General features: G+C 44.6%; 1 protein-coding gene across 6 annotated transcripts in view; it reads right to left on the reverse strand.

The window, feature by feature from the left end:
* Positions 1-27,668, reverse strand: part of scrib (scribble planar cell polarity protein) — a 54,850-nt gene that overhangs the window by 25,286 nt on the left and 1,896 nt on the right. For all 6 annotated transcript variants that reach the window (XM_062380074.1, XM_062380076.1, XM_062380075.1 and 3 more), the window contains exons 2-15: positions 6,605-6,722; positions 5,583-5,661; positions 4,742-4,831; positions 4,105-4,161; positions 3,776-3,839; positions 3,060-3,134; positions 2,733-2,877; positions 2,131-2,249; positions 1,798-1,997; positions 1,305-1,471; positions 1,043-1,170; positions 812-937; positions 470-652; positions 14-376 (exon numbers count right to left, since the gene is read on the reverse strand). In XM_062380074.1, coding sequence (XP_062236058.1) covers positions 14-376; positions 470-652; positions 812-937; positions 1,043-1,170; positions 1,305-1,471; positions 1,798-1,997; positions 2,131-2,249; positions 2,733-2,877; positions 3,060-3,134; positions 3,776-3,839; positions 4,105-4,161; positions 4,742-4,831; positions 5,583-5,661; positions 6,605-6,722 — 1,914 coding nt within the window. The remainder of the gene's footprint in view (positions 1-13; positions 377-469; positions 653-811; positions 938-1,042; positions 1,171-1,304; positions 1,472-1,797; positions 1,998-2,130; positions 2,250-2,732; positions 2,878-3,059; positions 3,135-3,775; positions 3,840-4,104; positions 4,162-4,741; positions 4,832-5,582; positions 5,662-6,604; positions 6,723-27,668) is intronic.

A 27,668-nucleotide genomic window follows, 5' to 3' on the forward strand; every position in this document is an offset into this window, starting at 1 on the left:
ATCTCTCCTTTACCTTCACTTGACTGGAGTTGACATGTTGCCGGCTGTCCTCCAGCTCATCCACTCTGTGAGGGTGCTGAGGGGTACCAATACTCTGCTCATCTTCATCCTCCTCTTCCTCAGCCGCCTTTTTCTGAGCATTGAGGCTGTCAGCAGTGTAGCCCTGCAGCAGTGCTGCCACCGCCTCAGGCTTGGGCAACTTGGTGATCTTGAAGTGCTTCTTGTAATGCGGCGTGTCCTTTCGGATCAGACGCTGCTTCTCTGCGGGAATGGTCGGCCTCTCCTCTTCATCACTCCTCTCACCGTCTTCCACATCCTCATCCTCGTCCTCATCCCTGCAGCGGATGATGGGCTCCTCTGCAAAGTGCACAGTGGGCTGGAGAACAGGAGAGTTTAGAGTTTCAAAACAAATACACACATATGAAAAGGTTCTCTGTCGACCAAGTCTGATGAAGTTTAGATTTTTCACCTCAATGTACTCCACCTCCATCTCGTCCAGCTCGTCCTCCTGAGGGGAACGGCCATCCACGTGATTCTCCCTCCGCGAGACGGCAGTCGTGTTCTGTCTCTCCTCGTGGGAGGTGGCCGATATTGTGCTGTTGGATACCTGGGAGTCGTGACTTTGATTGGAGAGGTCGCTGAGCCGTTTCTCCTAAAACCAATAACCGCGGTGTAAGTTAATTAGAATCAATAACCCAAGCGTGCACAAGATGTTGGAAAGATAAATACTTCTAGTACTTCACCAGACTGTGGGATTACTACAACCTGCAGAAACTGACAAAATCCTAATTTTATAGGATGTCGGATTCACCTGTTGGTCAGAGGACTCTTCTTCTCCTTCAAATCTGGTTGTGTAAGCCTCATTCCTCCTCTCCTCAATCACCTTCTTCATCACCTTCAGCTCACTGGGGTGCGGTGTGGCTCTGCGCTGAAGACCCTGCAGGGAAGGCAACAGATTAAAAACCTCCTTTTGACAATACAAAATAATCCATAATCTTTAGGACTTGATTGATTCTTTACAACATTGATAAAGATTTCTCACTCTGCGCTCTGCTGCAGCCTCATCATCCTCGTCCTCAGCCTTGGTCTCTTCCTGGAACTGAATGACAGACACTCTGTTCAGGTTGCTGTCTGTCCAGCTGTCATCCACGCTGTTCTGTAGCAAGTTTTCTGTGGGGAAAGGGATGAAAAGTACAGATAGAGATGGATGTTAAACTGACGTAATAGATATACGCACACATGAGCCAAGTTTCCCACCTGTCTCATGATCAAACCTCAAGTTGCTCGAGCAGAGTGATGCTCACCTAGGCTTGGGGAAGGCTGCTGGGGCAGTAGATAGCAGGTCAACACCTTCTCTCCAGTTTGCTCATCATCCTCTGTCTGGAACTTGAGCATCGGCTGCGACTGGTTCTCTGCGAGCCACATGGCCTTCAGGTTGAGGTTTGTCAGCACAAAAGGCAAGTTTTGTAATCTGGTGAGGGGAGGAAATGAGGTGAGATGAGCTGCAACATGTGCTTTTGCATTATTTAAAGTGAAATATGATCCACAATGACATTAAACACTTCTAATACACATCACGGGTCAAAAGATAGGGTTGGGTGGATTTAAACTGATGCTTTTGCTTGCGTTTTGGCAGTTTATCAATTTCTACCAAAGCTGTGAAATACAACTTTATGTAAGGATTTAGGGATGCTGATAATAGTCCATTTTTGCAAAGGTGTTCAATTGAAGGCTTCAACCTTAGAGGAGAAAATCGACTCTGCATTATTAACAGATCAAGGTGCTCCGTGAGGTTACCTGTTTCCAGCCACATCCAGCACATGCAGCTCAGTAGCATCGGCCAGCTCGGCAGGCAGTTTGCCAAGGCGGTTGTCTCTCAAGGAGAGAACGTTGAGGCTGGCACAACCGCCCAGCTCTTTGGGCACACTGCCCAAACGGTTGCGGTCTACATTCAGGTTGGTCAGCTTCTTCAGTTTGCCCAGAGAGCGAGGAAGTGACTTTAATGGAGGGAGACAGAGGCCATTAATAATCTGTAAAATCAATATTTAAACGTAATGGCTGCTAATGGGAATTAGATATTAATGAGCGTGGATAAATCCAAACGCAGTCGTTAGCGGTTAATATCCTTACTTGTAAAAGGTTCTCCGTCAAGACCAGTTCTGTGAGGTTTTCACATTCCCCTATTGAGTCGGTCAGCTGGGTCAGTCTGTTCTGGTCCACCTTCAGTATAGACAGCTGCTTCAAACAACCTGGGAGCAAAGCACAACAGTGTTAAACAAACTGCAGCAATAACACAACAATATAGTTACAACTATCGGACCATACAAATCTTCATGTATCATCAGTGATTGGTTGACGTGTATTTTATGAGCGTAATTAAAGTTTGAACTGTTTCTTAAAACAACCCATGCTGTGAAATAATTGTTCCACTAGAGGGCAGTGCTGTTCTGAGCAGAGCAAAGCCACCCACAAAGTTGGAATGTCCCTGAATTCAAGTCAACAATTATATATTTATATATTATACAAAATTATTATTGAAAGTACATTTCACCCCCAGAAATCACAAGAAAGAACAAAACCCTTTAGCAAACAAAATAACATTGATCAACTTGTTAATTTATCTTTATCATGATTTTGTATGGTGGCAATGACAGTAACTTCTGGTGGGGTGACACTTATTTCAAAATTAGATCAGAAGACAATTTTTCCTTCTCTCCCTCTGAATTATTCACCTATGCTGTCAGGGACGACCTCCAGCAGGTTCTGTGTGAGCAGCAGGTCAGTGAGGGCCAGGAGGCCGTTGATCTCCAAGGGAAGCTCCTCCAGACGATTCTCTGACACATCCAGACACACCAGTTTCCGGAGGTTCCCCAGCTCCTACGCACAATAAATACCACTTACAGTAAGAGACAGAGACACAACACAGCCATTACGTGCACAACAAAAACAAGGGGAGGAAGTCTGCTGGTGGGAGTTAATCCTGCACGTGTAGTCTAGAGAAAAGTGTTTTGCCACAGGGGAACAATAAAAAAAAAGTTGTATTATGAAATGATACTCACCGGTGGTAATGAGGACAACTGGTTACGGTCCAGCCACAGCTCCCTCAGGTTGGGGAGGGCCCCAAGGGTGTCCGGCTAAGAGATAGAAGAAGGTTGTTTATGTTCGGTAATATCTGTGGTGAGAAGTCGGGGGAGTGAGGAGCTGAACACACGTAACAGTCTGTGGAAATCTGCACTATTTGAAAACTATTAAGAGGCTGTGGCCTTTGCAAATATAAATCATGTGCCCCAAACACACACACACAAAACTAGGTCAAATTAAACTCTAAATGATAAATGAAATTAAGGAGACGTCAGTGAAGCGGTGGTTTATGTCAGACATGCAAGGAAGGCAAAGCTTTGATCATGATGTCAAGTGTTTGCTCAGACTCCGCCCCTGGCAGGTCATTAGGCATTGTTTACCCTGTTCTATTGAGACAGGTGGGTGTTCCCAGGTTAGAAGCAGAGCTCACCCCGGGGTACAGTGCATGCCTCAGGTGTGACAGACCGGCTCTGCTCTGTTATGCAGGGTCAACATGGGTTGGATCATAATTACAGTCTTGGGAATGTGAGAAGGACATTTGTGACACGTGTCACTCAGTGTACGTGCCGCACTAACAGTGCAAATATAACATTTGCTATTTTAAGACACAACTAATGTTGTTCTTTGAGCACTTGAGGGCAGATTGAGTCATCTACTGTATCATGGGATTAAACAGGATGAGTTGTTCACACACCAAAACTTCCAGTTCATTGCTGCCCAGGTCCAGTTGTTCCAGTTTCACCAGAAAAGAGAGTGACCTAAACACACACACACAAAAATAGCACAATGGGTAAGTCACATATATGCACCCTGCAACAACAAAGGGTAAAGCTTTGCATATGACGACAAGATACCATCCGTTCACGCAATTTAATTTGCATTGAGAGACATGTTATCCAAAGAGTTTGTGTTCATGAAGAACCTGATGCTGATGTGAACAGCAGAAGTAACAGTGGAGGTGATGAGTAATGAGATGAGACACCAAGCTCAGAACATGTATACTATACTTATGATGACACTTACGAGGGCAGAGACTTCAGCAGGTTCTCCCTGAGCTCCAACGTCACCAGGTTGGCCAGGCTGCGAGAGGAGGCAAGAGGGATAAAGAAGAGGGGTAGAGGTTGGCAGGCGTCGGGAAGAGAGGTTGGGGGGAGGAGAGGCAGGTTGGTTAGTCAGATGGAAGGTCTGTTTGTCTGGGGTGCCTGGCACAGTGAGGGGCTCTTCCATCTGCCTGAACGCAACAGTGGCCCGGAGCCCAGCTGCCTCAGAGCCCACTTGACAACAGAATTACACTCAGAGGGAAATCGTCTCAGTTCTCAGATGCTTCAAGGCCCCATTTGTAATCGAGATCTTCAGTCAAATTGTTTGTTTTTACCCAAAATCACAAAGATATATAACAAACAGCCACAGAGAACTCACATTTCCTCAGCTGGAATAGAACAGTGTAGGTATTTTTCCTTGACAAATAACTTCTGCTCTCTTCCCAAGTATTTGTAATCATAGATTCTAAACTATGCAGGAGTTGGAAAATGTGTGTGATAAAACATTTTTACTGGTATAATTTTTTTTATATATATGGTGAAATAGAAGAGCACATTTCATCTTCAGTATTATTTCATGTCAGATTTTCTGCTATGAGCTGTTGTGCACATTTACATACTTTCCAATGTCGTTGGGCAGTGCCTGAAGTGACACATCGTTGAGTGCCAAGTGAGCCAGCGCTCGGAGTTGAGTGAAACCATCTGGCAATCTGAGGGAGAAAGACAGGAGGGGACATTAGTGGAGAGTGTCTCTTAGGTCTCTGCTGTACAACTAGTGGGGTCACTTGACTCACACACACACTAAAGGCCCTTTAGATAACCCCCTTTATCTGAGTCTTCACAAAAAAGCTTTTGTCACTGGTTCCGTATGCTCTCTTGGAGCTCAGAAAACTGATTAGTTTGTAAAGGCACTTAATGCCATTCACAGCCATGCTTGTAAAGAGAGCACATCATCACACAAGGCTTGATCTCTTCCAGGCTTTTGTTCTGTACGATGAATAATTATCAGCCTGGAAACCAGACCAATCAATGAGCTCATATTTATTCACTCTCACAGATGGTTCTGGCCGGACTCCCATTCAGACCGATTTCCATCCGTCCCTCCAGAAACTGGCCGGGCAGTTATCTTAAAAATCGGGCAAGGTTTCACAGAACTGACGGACAAAGTTCCGCCTGAAGACGCTGAAGCATTTTGGGTTATAACCGAGATTTCTGATGGTGATAAGATCTGTGGAATCTACCATGATGCAGTATTGAATAAACTGGACAGAACATGATCTCCTGCTTTCTGCAATGTCATGCATTTAAAAGTGGAATAAAAAGTATTTACAGCAGGCAAACAACATTTTCAATGCCTTGTTTAATTTTTCATTCTTCACTTCTCCTTGTTCTATCCCAGCAAGCACAACATTTGCTCCCAGTGTTGAGGAATGGAGCGATGGGCCGTTCCAATCCACTTACCTGGAGAGGGGATTTCCACTGAAGTCTGCGATCTCTAAGGCCCTGCAAAACTTTATGCTCTCGGGGATCTCAGGAATGTCTGCAGGAGAAAAGGTGGGGGGGGACCAGAGTCAGCACCATGAACACACGGATGAGGAGAGAAAGGGGTCACGTTCTATAGACTGAATCATTTTAAGTTCTTTGTAATCACAACCAGATGGCAAAAGCAGAGAAAAGAGAGAGAACGGAAAAGTCAAATGAGAGACAGAAGAGAAAGTTGTTCTAGGGCGGATGTGTTCAAAGTTTAAAGTGACATCTTTATTTTTCCTTTATCAGTTCTACAGTTAATTTCTAAGTCTGTGCATTAATACATAACCTAAAACGATAAAGGGTTTGAGGTAAAGATTAAGATGAACCCGTTCCTGCTCATTTTGTTGCACAGGTGGAAAAGCGACCGACTGGTCTGACCAGGAGAAGCACTTCTACCATTGGACCCTGCAGGTGCACGTTAAGAAATCCCTACAGAGCCAATGACATTCATCTGGCCCGGCGTGGTCATGCAGCAGGAGCAGACAGGCAGACAGATGGGAAAGGCCCTTACAGGCCAATGCACACTGCTCTCACAGCACCTGGTGCAGTGTGGAGCAGAGCAGATGTCTCATATCTGCCACACAGGCCCTTCCTGCATCAGTGTGTTTGTGTGGAGCGTGCAAGGACAAAGAAAGGACAGGATATGTGTGTGTGTGTGTGTGTGTGTGTGTGTGTGTGTGTGTGTGTGTGTGTGTGTGTGTGTGTGTGTGTGTGTGTTATAGATGATGAGTAGCAGATTATAATATATGCAGGCGTTACTGGAATGGGTTTTGTATAACTTGACATGACATGTATAACTAAGGGCACAGTTGGCATTCACTTGTGGGTGCTTCATGGAGAATAAGCCCTGTTTTGATTGTCTTCTAGGTGTGAATCCAGGACAGGGAGATTTATTCAATAACCACGTTTTATCAGATTTCACTTCCCTGCTCTATATGCATGTATATATGTACCGTTTCTGGAGATGTCCAGTTCCACCAGCTGCATGAAGTTGGCCACCTCAGGTGGCAGCCTCTGGATCTCATTGTCACTCAGGCCAAGCTTCCGTAGGTTCAGTAGTCTGAAGAAAGGCTGCAGACACAAATAAGGAAAGTTAGTTGAGACAGAAGCATCAGTAAATTATCTTCTTCATTGATCAAATCACATCATAATCTCATGTAGTTGTTGGTTGTTTTCCTGATCATACCTGTAATTAAAACACACAAAAACATTCAGAGGGGCTCCTACTCCAGAGCCGCTTTTTAAAACACCCCATCCTCTTATTCCCCAACACTCCTCCTTGCCGTTGCAAAGCCAACCGAACAAAGTGTCCTTCGATAGGAGTGCTGAGGAGAGTGCTGCGGCTGTGGGCATGCCAAGTGCTTTCACAAGAGCCTGGTTGTTGAACAGGGCAGCTTTCAGAAACATTCCTCTGCCAGCAGCGCTGCGTGCGTCTGTGTGTCATCTGTGGTTCAGATTGACGGACAAGACAGGCTAGCAGGGAACAGCAAGCGCAACAGGCCCAAACTATGCAGTAGTTAACCCCTCAATCAGTCCCTGGTCCTGCAGGCAACAGAGGAGCCACTGTCCGCTCTGTGAAACACCAATCCACATCTCATACGATGGGATGGAAGGGATTCATGTTTATAAAATGTGTCGCTGTTAAGGCTTGTTTACGCTCAATGTTGAGATACGAAAACAGAAACAGGCGAGGCTTTTTGTTTGTACTCATGTCACGATCATGTCATACATATTTGTGCATGTCTGCTGATGCAGAACAAATAAACATAACAAAGCAGTACCACAAAAAAGCATGGGGAGGACCAACGGTTCAACGAGATGCCCATAGGACACAAGAACAACATGTAAACAATGGCGAGAGACTGCGAGTTGGTAAGAAACTAACAGACTCGGGGTCAAATGTACTGTTTGACCTCTTCTTTAAGAGGTGCATCATGACATCCTCCTCCACCTGTGACATGTCTGTCATCTGAACCTCTGGACTCTGTGCCGCACTCTAGTGGATGCATTGCTTAACAACCATGCAAACACTAAGGACGCACGGAAGTATGAGCAGTAACGGTTACGTTGTTTGAAACTGGCATTTTTATTTTTGTACGTAAACGGTAGCATAAATAAGCCTTTACACCCCACTGTCTTCCAACTGTTGTAAATCAGATAACACAAAACATTCTTTGTTGTTTACTGTCAGGTTTATACCCGACAGACGTGCAACACACACACACACACGACACTACTTTTGTTGAGCTGGGAGACAGCTCGACAATTACGCTGCCAAAAGAACTGCGGCACTTCAGCGCCATTCTGTTCCTCGATGACAGACACTTCCTGCTCTTGACTAGTTTTGTGTATGTGGCTACAAACAAGACTGTTCCCCCTCCCCCAGAATCTGTCTAGGTTTTGCCAGTACTGTTCGAAAAACAAAAATAATTCCCAGAACGAGTTTAGTCCTTCACACTGCGACCCCACCTGACGGAGGGAGAAGTGGGAGGAGGAGTGAGGAGATACAAACACAGGAAAGGACACAGCCACAGGGAGACAAAGAGGGTGTTGGCCCACGGAGTAGCAGGTGACAGGTATCAGGTGGCAGGATTAGGAAACAGGAGCGGAGGACAAACATGTGATCAGGCCAAGCCCAGATGGGAGCCAGCCCCCGGAATAGGAGAACAGGTGACATTCAGAGAGAGCTCCTCAAGCTGGGGCTGCTGGGACACACTCTCAGAATGAGCAGCGTTGACAATTAAACGATACGATTCAAACTCCCCCAAAAAAGTCTGCCTCAGCTGGGAAAGAAATCTTACACTGAAGCACGAGAAGCCATTTTACTGCTGACACACAATAGGCAATTCTTCCGTTCAGGCAAAAGCAATCAGCCAATAAAAGCGTCTGCGTCGGAGCATTCCTTCCCCACTTTTGATATCGTCCAGAGCTTCACTGGCGATGAGGGGGAGCCACACAGTAATGCAATCATGCCTGTGAACAAGTAATTACGAACACTCACAAAGATGGCCATTCACTCCCGAGTGGACGCTTCTTCAAGCTCTCCAGTGCTTTTTTCTCGGAAACAACTATGAAGATGTACCCAGCAGTCGATTCTTTCCGAGAAACGGCCACATGCCCAAGAACATACTGACGTTCTTCATGTGTAACATGTAAGAAATCTGTTCTTTGTGTTCCGCTGCTTTCAGGACAGTCGATAAGTGCTATTTATATCAATGAAACTGGATCTGATTTCCCTGCTGCTTCCTACTGACTGATGCACTTTCAAATTAAACAGGAGCCAAAGGTGTTATAGAAATCAATTGGAGGTCAATTGGAATAACAAGCTGGAGCAGAGGGATTTAGTGTATCGACGTCTCTTCACCTATCACCTCTTACACCAAAATTAGTGGGTATATATGCAGGATTTTTTTAAATACTGGTAAAAGCCCCAGAACAGGAGTTTGCATTTCTATGTCGGGTCAGAAAAGGTGCAGCGCCAGAGTCTACATTGACAAAATACAGAAGAAACTAGTGTCGTCACCAGGGGCCATGTTGTGGTCACTGCCGAACAAAACTAATAAAAACCTGAGTCTCTGATTGTGTCCGTGCCTGCAGACAAAAGCCAGATGTTAGTGGTTTTCTGACCAGTGGAAAAGGGGGATTGTGTTTCCTATATAACTTTGCAAGTGGGATGTTTTATGAGGGACATGCGAGGAGTTGTTTGGTTAATGAGGGAGTGAAGCTGTGAACAGGAGGGTTCAGCGCAGAGGAGTGGGAAGGGAGAGGGTAAATGATGGTCGTGTCAGCAGAGGGCAGCGTGGGGTCTCAGAGCACTTACAGTAAATATACATCAAACCATTCACCACTTACATCCCACCACAAACAACCAGGAGAATACTACACACACATTTTCCTGGGCATTTTAATCACAGCCCTTTTGCCACATCACATCAGACTTCAAAAAGCATTTAGTGGTAAATTACAGCAAAATAAGTAGAAGTCAATCGTCTGGAAATCAACACCAGCCACGTGCCAACTGTTGATGAATCTGTTAAATCTGTGCAGCAGCCTTTGTACATTTTTATAAGAGACACTTGGGAAGTCAAAACATCTTCATGCCTTGTTTCCTCTTAACCAGCTCTGAATTCCAGGGGAAAATGTACACGACAAATCCCATTAACGGTGGTGAGGACGGAGATGAGAGCAGACACAGCTGCACTGATTCAGACTGTGATAGAGTTTCACATAGAGGGAGGATCGGGTCTGTGCAGCATCCAGTGTGGGCAGCTCCAGCCGGTGTGGAGAGGGTTCTGTGGTGCGGGCTTCTATTAGAAATATCCCCCTTTATTATACAGGGAGGGAAGCCCAGACACCCACGAGCAACCTGTGACAGAGAGGAGTCTGTTTGTGTGTGAGGCAAAGGACACCATGCACTTCAGTGTGTGTGTGGGACAGTTGTGAAATAACTGTACGTTTTCTTATCTGCATCCTCCAGCTTGAGCGTGTACATGTGCGGTTGTGTGTGAGTGTGTGTCCATGCAAGCTTGTACTTTTTGCAAACGTGTCAAATCACTAGAGAGAAGACCCGGTGCTGTAGGTCTTCACATCAGCACACACCACTGTTTGTAGTGTCACTTTTACTTTGGTTAAAGTTGCCAGGAGCCCTGACTACAGTGGTAGGACTCAGCATGTGTGCGGCCTGGAGGATACGGCGGTAGGTTAACATGCATATATGTGTGTTTGTGTGTTTCAGCGGCACTGGGTGTTAATGAGAGTGTTTATGTGCACTGGAAGGGACCGCAAATTCACGAGCAGCGCAAATAACTCCAGAAAAACAGACATAAAATACAAATCTGAGTAAACTGCATGTTCTGTGTATGAGTTCCACTGTAGGTGCAGTGAGCTGAAGCCTGATGTTCACAGAGGCTGCAGTGTTCCAGTCAAGTGACTCCATTTAGCTTATACGGTTTCCCTCCAATCATGCCTTCAAAGCAGGCTCTTCCTGCTTTGCACACACACATGCCTGCCCACACACACACACACTAACAAATAACTTTACTTTATAACATTTCTATGCAACCTTCTACAGTAAAAGGTGTACATTATGTTCGTACTAAGCATTTTGTTTAATTTGATCTATTTCCTTTTTGAATTGTTTAAAAATCTTGTTTACCTCATTCTGACTTCCTTGCTGCTGTAACAACTGAATTTCCCCCGTCTGTGTATCAATAAAGTTTTATCATATCTTATCTAATTTCAACTGTCCACTTACAGGGAGTATTCAGTGTGCAGGAAACCTTAGATAAACTCCAGACAACCAACTGCTAAATCCTAAAGGAGTTGTCCTAAATCAACAACCTGAGGCCAAGTTCATTGTTTAAAACACAACAGTGTAAATATCCATAAAAAGACTAATTTCTGACAGCAGAATTTGAGTTTGTATAACTTCTGCAAAGGCATAAAGACTTGGTATTAAAGTGAAACAAAAAAATGGAGCTGAACCAACTCGATCAGGTCTCAGCTCGTCTAGGCATTTAATCCATGGACCCACTCATCTCACTGTCATCATCTGAGCTGGCAACATTTACAGCAACATACCATCAATGAACCGCTCTCATATTCTTTCCTCATTTTTTTTAATTTTACTCTTGCGCACTTCCTCTCCTCTGTAAGTCCTCTGGAATTCCTATTCACACATTCCGCAGCCTCTTAATCTTCTGCCAAATCTGCCCCGTCTCCAGCCTAGTCCTCATGTCCCCACTCTTCCCAATATCCATTCCCCCCCACAATGCCCACACAAACTACACACACACACTACTGGGGGTGAGGGGCTCAAAGAGCGGGGAGGGGAGGGCACATGCTTTTGTCCTGGCCTGGACTCTTTCAGTGTCCGGGCAAATAAAAACCAGAGAGGATTTGGTTGACTGAGTAACTTGGTCGGCCACTCGAATGGTGAGCCTCATTACAACCCACTCGTTTCTATAGATAGCAGCAGACATTGTTGTGGCGTAAACTCAGTACATGAATGGCCAGGGACACAAGACAGCTCCAGTGTTAGGTGGCTGTGCATCCAAGAATCACTCCTCCTCATCTTACTGAATCCAATATCCTCCGTGCAGAGTTATTCGAAACTAAAAGCACATGCACCAGCACGACTGCAAGCGCAGTCATTCCAAGGCCAATGCTAATGGAGCAACGTGGGCTGAAGTTGCTCGGCCAAAGCTCCCCCCTCCCCCTCCCCCCACAGTGCACTGTTTGAAACCCAGAGTTCCCAAAACCTCTACACATGAATGACACCCTAACTGGTCCTCTCCCCCTCTTCTTTCCCACTGCTCCACCTCCTCCCTGGGTTCTCTCAATTTTCCTTGGCAGAAGGACAAAGGCCAAGCAGCAGCGCCACACAGGGCTGTCAGTCACAGGCCAGCCCCCGCTGCCCCCGCTGCCCCCGGCCCTGCAGCCAGGCCAGGGGATTCCTCCATTGTCCGAAAGAGTACCGCGGAGAAGAGGCAGAGAGGGAGAGGGTTGGAAATGAAGGGATGAAGACCTGAGAGAGGAAAGTGGCACAGGATAACAAAAAGGCAGGGATGACTAAGAAGGATAGAGCAGGCGGTGAACAGTGCAGAGAAGAAAAGGAAGGTTGTGTGCGAGGAGGAGAAGAGGGAGCTGGGAGAAAGGGAGTGACACTACACCACTAATGAAGAATGGAGGGTAAACAATGGTCTCCCACAGTGCTCTGGACACATCCCTCCACTAATGGGGACAGAGACTTAAACCACTGACCAACAAATTATCTCAACTCACTGCCCTTTCCCCCCCGATAGATGAATAATGTAATTTATGAACCAAAAACATCCAACAAATCAACAGACTGTCATTAATGTGGTTTGTCTGGTGCACGGAGCCTCATAGTGTTGAAGACAATGCAGTTTATCAGAAAAACCACTCACTGGTGATGCACGGGTCAAGGTTGTTTAATTTCCAGCAGTCACCCGATAAATTATGAGAGGGAATCGGCAAAAATATATCTAAATCTAAGACCAGAACCTGTGTTATAGAGTGCAATTTTACTTCTTCATTCTGATTAAATGCCAAGGTATCTGCAAGGATCTGTTAGTTGAGATAGTTGAGGTTTCCTTATGTAGTCCTAAGGGTGTAGACAGCTGCTACACAAGAAACTCAGTGTTTCTTAGTTGTTTATACCAGAATCTGAATGTTGCTGTGACTTTTTGAACCGTCAGCCTCTCACTACTTCCTACTTCCACCACACCACCTACCCACAACCATAAACCTAAATTCCTCCTCCTCCACCCACAATCTCACTCTTCTGCTTGTATAGCAGGTGTGTGAAATTCGAGAGATAAAGAATAAAAAGAAACAACTAAATCCACAAACCCTGCAGCAGTACACCGTGCCGAGTGTCATGTGCTTCATTTAAGACGGCACAGGTAATTCTATTTGCTTAATCAAATATCCTCGCACAAAATATATAAGTACTGTGTGTTCATGTTCATTAATTTTTGTGTGTGCCATTACAAAAAAGCATGCATTAACTTTTTTGTGTTTAACTTAAGTGGCGCTTTCAGTCTCTACTTCATCACCCGGCTCCGGTCCCCTAGGCTGACTATAGGCCACACAGAGAGGTGGGCGTGGTAAAACCAGCGTGACTGACAGCCTCACAAGCTTCCATCTACTTACACCTGTCCTGGTGACTTTGATCAGGGCTGAGATCAAACGCAGCCCGAAGTCTAACGCCCGGAGGCTCCAGCACCAAATTAGCGGTTTTGAACTTTAGTAGCCAAGATAAGCGTAGGACAATAGGACAGAAAAAGGCTGTAGCTAGCAATAAAAATCTAACCACTGATTATACAAACCAAATGTCCATGTTGGATAAAACAATGTGTTACAAATCGGATTCATCATTATTTTTGACAAATTAAAGTTGCCAAACTTCATTTTTTTAAAAGCTGGAGCCTAGAAAGACTCGACAGTTCAGCCTGTTGAATAACAAATACACTGATAGTTGCAGCTTTAAAATAGTCCTCTGTTGTTCTGTCTGCCCTCTGGACATCCGGTGCTTTGCTGTGTGTTCACTGTCTCTTCAGTGAGGATGTGTCAGGACAGGTTCCGAGGAATGGATAAATGGCCCCGGCTGAAGGGGTTTGGGCCCTGGGCTGTGCACACGTACAGTTAATGTGTGTTTACATGATTGTGTGTATGTGAGTGAACTTGTGTGTTTACGATTGCTGCCTCACAGCACCGTTGCCTGTATAAACAGGGGGACATGGGGAAGGATGTCGTTGAAGCAAACGAGAACAACTCAGGGAAAAGAGGGAAGCACGAGAACTCAAGTACAGCCTGATGGTGTTTCCACTGAGCCACTGTCAGTGAGAAATGTGGTTCCAAAATCAACATGCTTAATAAACCACCACAATGACTTTTCCCCCTTTGCCTCCAAGAGTTTTTGTTGAGTTAACAAAACACTGTTAGGGTGTTCAGCAAATCCTGCATGAATTCAGCCAAGTGTGCAACCAGGAGTGGCCCTCTCCTACAGCCATATATTCAATGTCAGCAGAAGAAAGAGAGCCTGAATCTCACTTTCTCTCTGGTGCTGTAGACTCCAGAGAGCTAAAGGAGGAAGATTGAGAGAGAGCAGGTGAACAGGACATTGTGTGGCGAGAGGATACTCTACTCAAGAATATACATGGCTAAAGAAAACCTCTGTGATGCATGAACCACAAACCTCTTTACTATACGTCCCTGTTTTGTCTAGTGGAAAAACATAATTAAAGGTTGAGGCCGTTTTCTATATGTAGAAAAGTGCACAGAATTATATTTAACCCCTAAATGTATAATAATGGTAAAGAATGTGACCTATGGAACTCCTCCGCAACCAAGAATGGCGAATGCTTGTTGCAGTCAAGAGATTTCCAGTCAGCATTTTAAGAATAGACGGGTAATCCGTCTGCCGTTGCCATATTGGTGGGCTAATCACTGCTTTGGTTTCTAAAACTGTCACAGTGATAGAGAAGCTTGCACCACCAGCTCTGGGACAGCACGACTACACCTTGATTAACACAAACTCTCAGTGAGTGAGTGAGAAAGATAGAGGGAGAGAGAGAGAGAGAGAGAGAGAGAGAGAGAGAGAGAGAGTTAGCACTGACTCCCTGTGCAGATTTGCAATCCAAACCAAATTCAAAGCAGCAGCTGAGCTGAAAGCCTTGAACTTGATCTTTCCAAAGCTCTCACACCTGCCCACAGTTTGCCCGTTTCAGATTTCATTCAGCCTCTTGTCCACTTGACAATCAGAACACTTAAGTATAATCAATACTTTTGTTATTGACAGCATTCTACATTAGAGAAAACAGGAAACAATATAACAAAGTAAAACTACAAACTGAGCTACAAGCTTGGGATTGAGCAAACAGCCGAGTGCCGGGAGGTTTCTGCGGTGATGAACCAAACTTCAAGACCTCTGTCTTGAAGGTTGCGGCATTAATCAACACCAACACTGCCTGGTGTGTAAATGAAGACTGGTCCTGCAGGTGGCTGCAAAGTCCCCGAGCAAAACACGGCCACATACTGAAGACAAAGAGATCAGCCCGAGGTTTGTGAGCAGCAATTATTTGTCAATGCATTATTGGCCAATGAAGTGCACACTGCTCCCATTCAGAGTTTGTTGTTTAGTTAAGCTTATGGCCTGAGATTCTCCAGCCATATGCTCATCCAGCAGGAATGAAGGAGTACACAGGGAAATCAGAAAGTGTAGCGGAGACCCTCCACCTCCACCCACACTCTCTGACTTCATCACACGCGTTGTCATTCTCTTTCTGTGTTTCCCACAAACATGAGACAAAAGCAGAAGCTCCATTGTTTCTAGTCCACAGAGGACGTTGGACTCTTTCCTGGATGGGCAGGTTCCGGTATGTGCTGCCTGGCTGCCAGCTCTCAGTGTGTCCCAACGGTGGAGCCATGCTGCAGGGGATCAACACAGCAACCAGAGCCCCTGGCACTGCATTACCCTGGTGGTGTATATACAAGTGCTTTTCTAGCTGGTTAACATAGAGTCGGCCGATACTGTAAATATAAAAACACTAGCAACAGTAAGAGCTTAAATTAAAAAAAGCTGCATTAAATAGGCTCTGCAGAAGATATGCACACATACAGAAACATGCAGCCAAACAAAGATGGGGCTGAGGAGCTTTACGTACTTAAGAATTAAACCTCATATCCAGACTCTTAGCCAGAAAAAGAAGATCTGGTCACCATGCACAATTTGATTTAGTTTCAGGATTCTCTCTACTCATGCTTTTACCACAGGGACAACGTTGAAAATTAAGCCATTAAAAAACGTACTAAAAGAACTTGTGTATCATGATTGAACCAGAAGCCTCACTACAATTGATTCATTGTGTGTGTGTCCAGGTTGGGGCCTCCCTCTACAGGATCGTGTGGCTCAGTGTCTTCTAGTAACGGTCTTGGCATTCTCTCTCTCTCTCTCTCTCTACCTCCCTCACTCTCTTTCTCTCTCCTGCAACGGGCAGTTCACACAGGTCTCACTCTCGCTTCACATTTCTGTCTCAGGAATGTTCCCTGACCGTTCGAAAGGGTCATAGAAGCAGACAGCATCCAAATCCCAAGTCTTTCCCGTGCATATTTAAGGTCAACTGACATTTTGTGACCAAATTAAGAGAATTTATTGATTAAGTGATTAATAAACTACATGGGAGGGAATTACAAGTTTGCGGAAGTAACTGCTCAGTGGATGTTTCTTGTCTTCTTGCCAATAACCCCCCACATTCCTAAATCAAAGTGTGTGTAGACTGGTGGTCACATGAATTAATTAGCATATTTATCATCCACCGGGTTGGACTACAAGTGACCCCAGCAGGCGGCATTAACAGACATGAGCGGACAAACATCTGTCAGTTCTGGATTACACAAGGACTGCCGCTGTTTTAGAGGGAATGAATAAAAAAGTGTGTGTTACCAAAGCAAGGAATTCCGTTAAGCTACTTAATTTACTGTATGTAGTGAGTCTTTAAATGCCTGGGTGGTTTGCATAGTATTATATATTTAGGCTCCGCAAAAGTTTGGTCAGTGGTCCTAGAGAGAAGCACAAAGTCACCTCTATGTAGTTCACTGCTCTAGTAGCCTTGCCCCTGTGGAAAAATAACTGCTCCACTTAGGGTGTTGCTGTGCAGCGTCTCTGCTGTGCTGCTGCTTTTTCAAAGTCCAAGGGCAAAGTGTGGCTCTGTCACAAGCAGACCTACTCTCTCCCTGCGCTTCTGTACAATATGTGACACTCAGGCAGAGACCGCCGTTTGTGTTGTAAGCAGATTTGGGACAGTAAGGGCTTGGGCCTCTGTGCACAGACTGCAGTACGGTGCATCTGCAGTGACAGGGAAGCCCCACATCTGGTTAGTCTCCCTGACAACAGAGTGAACGCTCCCCCGCATAAGGCAACCCACTGGCCCTGGGAGATCCATCACTGTGGAGACCAGCATTTGTTCAATGAAGAAGCCGGTGGGGGAAGCAGGAACCTCCCGAGTGACGCTCGACTGACAATAAAATGAAAACTGAGCCTCACTTGAGTCACACAATGTATCAGCTCAATGATAGCAAAGCAGTATGTGAACGTCTTGGCCTGTATCATCAGAGTACAGAACAATTTCTGCGTCAATACAATACACAAGAAAGGGCTGCCGTTACTTAGGATTACAAGCCAAACCCCATTAATATGTCATGGAGACAGCATAATTAAAGAGTTGTCTGTGCACCCCTCCCACATGACTCCAGAGAGGATCAACGCCAGAGACCAAAACACTAGTACTGAGCCCACAAGCAAGCACATGCTGATCCGCAGAGGCCATCTGATGCATGCTCTGCTACATGGGTCATGTCGTGAACCTGGTTCATGATGGCAGCTCTATAAAACACGATTGTGAGGAACCTGATAAAAACAAATACTTAAATTGTACCAAAAAGCAGAGGCTGCACATGTTCCCTATTTAAACATAGTATGAGGTGACATGGTCCAACCAAACATGATCCACATATCAGTGTGTGGCAGTTCTCGTTTGGCTCTGGGGTAGAAACTGTTCTTAAAAGGTGTTTGTCCATATTATGATGAATCTGAAGCGTGTACCACAGGTCAGCAGGTCATCAGCTGCTCTGCTGAGTCAGAGCAGAATGCGTGCTCCGAAGGGGGAACAAGAACAATCACGTTCACTGTTGACAGTCGAGCGGTTGCTGGTCATGTTGGTCAGGTCGGTTGCTTTAGACTCCCTGATAACCTCTCTTTAAGTTCCCTGAACCCGAACACACAACTGCAGTTGTTTCACCTTCTGTATTTCAGAATGTGAGTGGAAACATCCCCACTCACATTTAACTAATTCTGACTTTGAGGTTACACATAAGCATGATACAGTTCAGCAAATTCTCACTCTATGCATGTTGTTATGGCAAAGTACAAACACACTGCAACAGCCAAACAAATAAACTGTGGCTCTTGACAGTTTCCATAGTTGAATAATAAAACTTTTCTGTGGTTTCTGCAGGATAAACTACTTAATGGCATCACTCTTTCCTCAGACATATGTGTGCTGCCAAGTTATGGCTCAGTATCAGCCAGTGTGCATCAAAATAATCTAGAAATTACCTTTTTGAAACCAGGCTAAAATATGAATATGAAGACACAGGCAGTTGAGTTATTTTTTGACATTATTTCAGCTAAGCACTGTCACAGTATTCTCATTTGTGTTTCCAGGCCCAGGAGAACACCGGCTGACTTAATTAAAACAGCTGAGACTCATATTTAACAAGGAACGGCTGAAAGTAGGTTTGCTTGGCTTGACAACTCAACTGAAGCCAGATCCAGGGGAATCCTGCACGCCTCAGGGTTGTTCTATGTATGGTGCCTGTGTGTGGGCCTCACCAGCACGGGTGTAAAAAGTTCAAGTGTACGTGAGGGTGAGAGAGGAGTGAGTGGAGCTTCGCAGAGGGAAGGGCTAACTCCTGGAGATTCCAGGCATGCCGGCATTTCCTCGGAAGTCACGTGCTGCAGTGCAAACATGGCTGTGCAGAGTTAATGACACAGTACATACCAGGCCACTCACCTCTACCCAAATCGTTCACACTTATTAAAGCAACGTTTGAGGCAAGCCTTCTCAAAATGCCAGTTATGGTAAGTGTCACAACTTGTGATGAATCTGACATTTTAAATTAAAGAGTAGAAAAAGTGCGCCCCCAAGAACAAAGGATTTCTATTTGATGTGCTGCTCCGGGAGAGTAAATATTGTTTTTGTGAAGTTTGACCTCTCGAAACAACTGCGAGGAGAGAAACGTCTGATGAGAGAATAAAGCAGACAATGAGTCGCATTGTTGAACTGCTCCACTTCCGAAACTTTAAATAACTGACCTTTACACTGTGGACAATACCCACAGCGTCAACACACACTGAATGAGTCATCAGATCCATCTGTTGTGTTCTGACCATGTCGACGCATTTAAAAGCCGAGGCATCAACACAGGAAGAGGCAGAGGAACAAGGTTAACTGCTGAGGAAGCATTTTCACAAATAAAAGAAAAATGTTGAGCAGAAGAATCAAAGTATAGTAGCTGCACTGGAGATGAAAAGATGTGCTCGGGGGGCTTCTGCCAGGCCGGCTGATGTGCACTCTTGCATGCACACATAGTGGACATGAATTCGCCCCTCTACAGACCTGTTACTGCTTAGTTTTGTTGTTCATCGCGGGCATGAGCATGACACACATGCGTGCGTACTGCTTTGTTGTCTCTAAAGAACCCTGCTGTGCTTTCTATTGGCCTCTCACGTCTATTCTCTGTCATAACACATAAACATCCTCCCATCAGCACTTCTCTGTTAGACGCCTGAAACTGGTCATGTGTCACAGCCCAGACATCAGGCCTGTGTTATATTGTAGTCACCCAATAACCAATTAACAGACCATGACCATGATGTTGTTTCCTTATAAATCCTCCAAGACAAGAACTATAGCCTTTCTCTCACAAGTATCTCTGGCCCAGAGACTAGTGATGATAATTGATTCTATTGAAACCAATGACATAATAAAATCTGCTTGTTGGTCAGATTCTTATTGTGATTCCCTGAAAAACTCCTGATCGCTGTGGAAAAACACAAGAACGTGCATGGAGCTAATTTTATCATAACTCAAAATAATTACCCTCTGTAATGGATGTGTGGCTCATGTGGCAAGCAGTGGCAAAGTCACAAATACACAACATTCCTGAATATTAAGTCCAGTAAGTTACAGCATATCACTGGTGTTTTCATCTCTACTTGAAATGATAATTTTACAGACATCACACTGTCTGTCTTCATGAAACTAAGACATACTTTGGACCTTTAGCTCCTCTGCGCCATGACTCCTTGTTTCAAGTTTCACACACAGACACACACAAAAGCCTCAGGTCATTGTTTTGCAATGCACGACTAAGAAATACATGCCAGCATCGATATTGAGCTGATACGCTCTGAGAAACATGATTAAAATGGTTCAGAACATATGTACCTGCTTCTCAATTCCCACCACTAATGGAGACGGCTTCATCCAGTTATTCACAAGATGCCCCAGTTATTTTTCTGTACTTTTACGCAGCTGTGATGCTTCAGGGGAATAATTCCACATTTAACTCATATTTGTCAGTTAGTGCCTGAAGCAGGAACGCAGGAAAGTAGCTAAATTATTTTGTCATTATTATTTTTAAATATATATCATGCCTCAAAGCAACTTTAATAAGAACTGCTTTGTACGATAAAATTGGTATTAATATTAACAGAGCTCCGTGCAAGCAGAGGCAAGAAGAAAATGCATTAAAGCAAGACACTCAATCAACACTGAGGATGAACAAATTAAAACAATGAACTGTGTCTATAAATAAGGGAGTCACAGTGGATCATCAACAGACTGGAAAACAATCTCCAGAAACACTATAGATGTTACAGTTAATGATACACCTTAATAATCTGCTAGCAACACACAAAGAAAACATGACTCAATAATTCTGACTAATGGCAGGAAAAATCAATAGTCTGATCAATATGGAATAGAAGCAGACAGCAGAGCAATTTAGATAAGTTGCAAATGATTATTGGGTCAATAATGGCAAGTGATCAGGAAATTCAAAAAGCAGAGCGATGAAGCAGGGCCCCGATACTGCATAGGACACATTTAGATTATTATCAGTCAGCAACTAAATACTGAAGCACAAAGTTGATGTAGTGTGGACAAAGTTTTAGTTTAGAGACAGTCATCAATCTTTGGCTGCATCTGGGAAAATATTCTCCCAAATGGAGCCAGATGTTCTCACTCTGGAGACTTGTGATTGAGAGGCTGTGAGATAGTGAGCATTAAAGTGGTGCAGACACAGCCATTGTAGTAGTAAACACTGCAGCAGCCATAACTTTATAACTGTACTCATGTGTCAGGACTCTTGAGCTATCGGGCTTAACATTCCTTCATGGGTTGGTGCCACATCTTGTAGGATTACAAAGAAACAAGGAGATTTACATAATTTATCATAAACACCATCAGTTTGAGATAGTGTGAGCTTTTAAGTGCGTGTACAGGAGGGAGGAGAGTGCACGGTGAATGCAAAAGACAATTTTTCCCTCACACCCGCTGCTGTCAAGATCCCTACATGCTACACAAACAAGGTCCCGAGTGGAGATGGTCTCACAAAACAGGGCATTCCACGGCTCACTTGATTATTCCCACTTCCTGCTCAGGGAGACGCTCCCAACAAAGAGGAATCAACAAGAGAAACACACGCATCAACAAACCAGACGAGCTAGATGATGACGCCGAATGCCTGAGTTGCCCCACGGAAAAAAAATAAAAACCAGTGCTTTGTGCACATTGAAGCAAGCACTAACCCAGACTTTAAGTCATTCTGAATTGGCCACCTGTAACTAAAGACAATATAAAGGCTGAGCTGTTGTTGTGGTAGCAGTTGTGTAGTGGTGATTTAATCCAATTTCCAATCCTAGAGCCGGAGATATGAGAGCTGAAGGTGACGGACAGGGACACATCTAGAGGCACTGGCGGGAAAAGAACACTGTGGTGAGGATGTGAGGGCTATCAGGTTTTACAGGGACAGATAGAGCCCTTCAATGACTGTGTGTGTGGTCAGCAGATAAAGGCTTGTATTTGTTTGTGGTCAGTTTTAATGTCATCCCAGGTGACCTATTCCCCCGCAGCCCCCTGACGGATTAGCCTCAAAGGGGCCATTTGTGTGACAAAGAGTGAAGATCCCGAGCTCCTGTATGATCGAAAGGTTCGGAAACAGCATCGACCCCCAAAGAAATGTCAGGGCTGAATTTAACCACTCGAGAACTCACGTGTTCGTCTGTGGCAGATTTCTACTTTGGAATATGTGGCTTTAACATAACCGGTTTGAATGTGCCAAGGCCACAGGCAGAAAATGTACTTAAGCAGGATACACAATATGTATGAGAACAGGATGAGCAAATATAATGTAAAGGGTGGTTACAGATGAGAAGTGACCAAATGTTTACCAAGCAGTTTTAGTACTTAAAGTACTTTTATTGTATCTTATCATGTAAACACAATTCATTTAAATAGTATTATTACTGAATCTATCCAACGGTCTTTATTACATTTTATTATTTATTGAACTACATGTTTTGTTCATTGAACTTCCCTGCAAAGGTTTTCACTTGTTTCTACAATGTGACAAATTTTGCTAAATCTTTTCTTTGACTTAATTCTAGGCAAATTGATTATATTTGAGGTTTTGACTGTTGGTTGGTCAAAACTTATCCTTTCCAGATTTCAATCTGAAGTAATCGACTGATTAACAATAGGATGGTGTTAGTTGGAGCCTTGAAAATATGTGGTTTTGAATACATTTGCTTGTAAGCAGGATTTAAATGTGCCACTCCCTGCATCCTAATGCAGGCAGACCTGTGCCCTTTAGAGCTGATGTTTCTAAAAACACTGGTTGCTAAGTGGATGAACTCAAAACACACAAAATACACAGGTGGACAAATAAAAAGACAAAATGCTGTAAACCTGTCCATCTCGCCTGTGTGGACTTAATGTCTGGAGCCAACCGATCTCCTATCCTATCACAGTGCTGCAGCAGCACAGCCACAAACTCTCCTTTATCACAGACAGCTGCCACCGCCATCAATTATTCACCAGAGCTTTGCCTCCTTGTTTACCTTTGAGGCTGGGGACCGAGGCCACACTGCATGGGAGAGCGGCGAGTCAGTGTTGGGTCCAAATCACTCCGCCACTGCACTGAGGTGCGGAGTCATCATGTCACATGACGGCCCAACCTTGTATGGGAAATGATCCTGTGCTGAAAGTAACCGGGACCACACTGGTTGGAGCCAACATTAGAATAATGGGACCGTGAGTTTCCGTGTTTCTCTGCGTCACAGGCTTGTAACTATTGATTATTTCTATTATTGAATGATAGATGGATGGATGATGATTGCTTGCATCTGTGTTTTCTTTTTATTTATAGTCATTTATTGGCCAAACTCGTTTTACCCATTTACTTTCGATGTAAATGGTTAAGCACGAATTTAACTAGAGGCAAGGAAGCTGCATTTGAATGACAATGACACTGAGGAAGTAGTCAGTACTGTAAAAAAGTAGCCTGGCAGGACATTAAAAATACTGTGGGTAGCTGTCCATATCCAAGTTACTCTGATGCACTATCCGTGAAGAAGGCATCACTTCTTTAACAGGAGGAGGGAGATTGTGTGAAGCAAAGCAGAAGATTCATCTACAGTCTTTAGAAAACTCCAGGGAACCGTCTGTTTGCTCTGTGACCACTTCTCATGGCTGCTTCCTTCCCACCTGACGCGACGTATCAGCCCAGACGCCATTGATCAGGGATGGATGCATGGGCCCTAACATCAGAGCCCCTGAGGACCGAGGATCAGTTGAGCTCAGCTCGCAGATCAACTCCTCCAGTGGATGTGTGAGAGCAGCCCCACTCCCTCTACCCCCTGTTAATCCTTCTCCGGAATAAAATAAACCCCCCACCACCACGACATACTCACTCTCTCCAACACACTCACCCACACCTCCCTTTACCCCTCCCTCTAGATTGAGGGGGAGGGGGGGCAGGCAGGATGTGAGGACCAGCTGGTCATCAGCTCAGACAAAGAGACCTGCTGAATGTGCTCTTGCATCAAAAAGAAAGTCCGGACTCGCACACCTTTGTTTCTTCATGGCCTTGGCAGCTCTGGATCTCTCACTTTGTCACTGAGTCACAGCCCGACCTGCATGGGGGGGTCTGAGTACGAAAGTTTACCTCAACTTCTTTCAATCTGACCGATGTAGTCTTCTACAGTCAAGGAATGCATTAAAAACAAACCATTCACACCACAAATCTCATTTCAGATTCACACTTTGTGAACAGCAGCACCGCTGACCTCAAACTGTTTCACCAAGGCAGGAAGGAGAAGAGCCCGAGGAGTGAGAAAGAGCTGAGCTAGAAGAACACTGTGGTTTGTTACTGCAGCGAGGTCGGTGGCAGGTGTAATTTATCTTAGGTCCTAGTCTGGTTCAGCCGATCGCTGGGGAGAGACAAACCAGGGCTCCCCTGTAGAGTTCACTGGAAACTGAAGGAGGGAAGACACAAGGCCAAACTCGACAGGACACAGTGAGGATACAGTAGGGCGTGTATATGTCATGTATTATTAAAGCAATCTTTGTTCATTGTGCACCAACCTTCAGGTTTAAAGCCCAGGCTGCTTTTTTCTTACACCATAATTAGCGATTATACAGAGGATAGGTGGAGCAGCTCTTCATTCTCAAATGTGACAATGCTATTTTCTTCTTCAAGATAAAGATTTTAGAAACAAAAGACAAAAACAAAACACTGCACTATTCAGACTTGGGTAAACAATGGCGGACCAAATCACATTTAGCACAGCTGAGTGACGGGCCTAATTTGGGGTTTACTTGACCCGAAGCGGAACGTACACGAGGGACTCCACAGAAAAGGGCTCAGATTGTTATCAGTGTGTTTATGTGTTCGAAAAGAAAAACCAAATGGCTGAAAAGCAGATCCCAGAGGAGGCGTTCAGTGAAAGGGGGGGTTGTGTGTCCAAACTGTGGCGCTGAGGGCTGTTTTCACGGCCGGGTGAAGCCCTAATCTGCCCTTTAGCCACAGATCTGTTAGCACACACAGAGAGGACACTGGTGACAGCTGAGGATTACAAAAACTGCGGAGTCATCCCTCCTATTTATCATGCACATATACTTCCATAGCAATCAGAGTGCAAAGTATGTAAACATAGGAAATTTCCCATTTAGACCAAAACCTGACGTCCACTCACGACGCTGTATAATTAAGAATATAACCTGTAATCAGTCGTGTAGGCATGACACGTGTCCTTCGTAGACCAAATATTTGCTGCTACAGTTCTGACATTTATAGATCTGACAAGTGTTGAGACTGGTAATCCCTAGTGTAACATATCAACTGCACCTAGTAGTTCCTATTAGGTAATAATACTGGGAGCAACATCAAAACCTGTTTTGCAAAGTCTAGGCAGGGACACACCCATTGGAATATCTGTTCCCCTTTTCAACTTTGGAAAAGCCAATAAGAAAAAATAGATAAACGTGGTTCTGTAAAAGTGAAGGAGCTGATGCACCTGCAGTCCAGTGGGGACTCCAGAGAAAGAGCCCACCTGCTGCTTTTAAGCAGGTGCAACTAAGAATCTCAGAAAATGATAATTTGGGTCACAACATACTTAATGTAAGCTTCGTCAGAGGCAGGACAGGGAGAGCCATGATACTGGATATGAGGGAGGCGATCAGACTGGTGAATGGACTTCTTTGTAACCTGTCATGGGACTGGAGAATGGCAAAAAATGTAATTCCCTGTTCCTCAACATGATATCTGAAGCAGGGCTAGTTTTCCAAAGCAGCAAAACAGAAATTCACATCACTTTTGTGCAACTTTTGCTGCTTAAAAACAGAACAAGCACCCGCCAACATATATCGTTGAAAATAACTTTTAACAAAATTACTTCAAGCAGCTTGTGAATAATAATTGACAAAATTCAAACATAATCTATAAGTATCAATGCCACATCATGGGTCCTTGATGGTTAAACACACAAAACCTCGTACTAATTAAAACAAAAGACCCAATAAGGGCTCTTTGAGATTAGTTTTTGGCCAATGAGAAAAAAGAGCAGCATTAAGATTAAGATGAGAGGGCATGAGGGCATGAGGGGAATTCCCGACCAGCTGCCCCCTCAACAGGTTCTAAACCGTCATTTCAAACAGATATGTCACAATAGAAATGCTTCAGATCCATGTAATAAAAGAAAATCACTGCCTCTACACCAGAATGTCCCACATAAACAAGAATAAAGTCGCTTTTTTTATAACAAACATTAAATGTTCTTGATGTGACGAATGGAGACATCATTTCCACAAAGAGCGTAATCTGAGATTGGTGGGCAGCGGGGTGGGGGTGAGTCACAACAAAGTTAAGAAACTGTCAGGACGTCTAAATCTCCATCTGTTCACTATCTTAAACCCCAACCAGTACGATCCAGACCACCCACAGCAGTGACACACTAATTACAGCTTCACATCACGCCTTATTGGTCATTATCACTTTAAAGAGTTTCCAGCTTGCCAGTTTAATGGCTCCGTCCATTATGGTATTGCGTATTTCAATGATTTTAAAATGTAAGTGCACCCAAATTCACCTGACTGAAAGTAATCCTGTTAGACGGATGTGCATGCATCAGACTGTGTCCCCTGGGTCAGCCAATAATCAGGCCAGCATTTTGCAGACTAGGTTTGGTTTGCATGAAAGTCGGGCTCGTTCACGGGTGCATGGGATAAACCGATGAGCAGAGGTTAACCGAGATGTTAGGCTGAAGATTGACAAGTCCACAGACTCATCTCTGACCTGAATGCACACTGACAAGAAAGGAACACGCAACTGCAAAAGGCATTCAGACCCTCGCCCACTTCTCTGCTCATTACGGTTATACCATCATCATACAGTGAGTGGTTTTGTTCCTAACTGTGTATTGGGCCTGACCTCTCACACTACTCCCCCGCTGAAGCCCCGCTGACTCCTCAGGACCAGAGCGGTCCCGTATGCTTTGTGTCTGCACGCTATGTATTCACGGCGACCACACGAGACAAGCTGTCACCATGCATTTATGTCTCCTGGGTGAATCCAACGACACACCAAGAGGCAGGGCTGCTTAGCTGGCTGTCTGCACCGAAGAGCTTGTGCAAAGCCTGTCATTTAGGATTGCAGGTACACTGTGGATGTCTGACAGGTATGAACTCAGAGGTGGAACTGTGCACTGTCTGCAGAGAAGCCTCGTCAGGCAAAGTAGGCCTCGAAACATCCCCAACCCATGGACGGGATTGAAAACAGGTTTAATATTGATCAACTACTGCAAGTGTGTCTTTATGGGCAGATCCGTCCATCTGTGCCGACAAACCCACAGCCAAATATGTGTCCTGAGGGTAGTTATGCAAAAAGCTGCCTTTATCTAACTAACACAAGGAGGGCTGATCTTAAATACTTTTATCTAACAGCATACGGGAAATTAATTGTTTCGAAAACACACCTTTCTGGGTGAATCTTCAGTGTCCAGACTTGTTTGGCTTTGTGATTCAGTCTATTCTGTGTTCTGAATATGTGGCGTGTTGAAAACAATGAAAAGTTAAAAGTGGTTTCTTGAATAAGTATGAATCTACTGCCAAAAGACAAACTAAAAAAACTCTATTGTGTATGATTCCCAGTAGGCAACAGGCAGCCCCTGTGTCACCACTTCAGCCTCTGTCGCCATTGACAAGTTAACAATCTTAATTAGTGAATGAGCCACTTGTCCCTTTCACCACTGACCTAGAGCCATGCAATGCGAGAGACCAACAATGTTTACTACTGACCACTCCACTATTGCGGCTGGCTATTCATAGAAACTCCCTGCTCCATCACAATCACAGCCAGTGCCTTGACTGG

The sequence above is a fragment of the Platichthys flesus genome, chromosome 21, assembly GCF_949316205.1.
Source record: "Platichthys flesus chromosome 21, fPlaFle2.1, whole genome shotgun sequence".
Lineage (NCBI taxonomy): Eukaryota > Metazoa > Chordata > Actinopteri > Pleuronectiformes > Pleuronectidae > Platichthys > Platichthys flesus.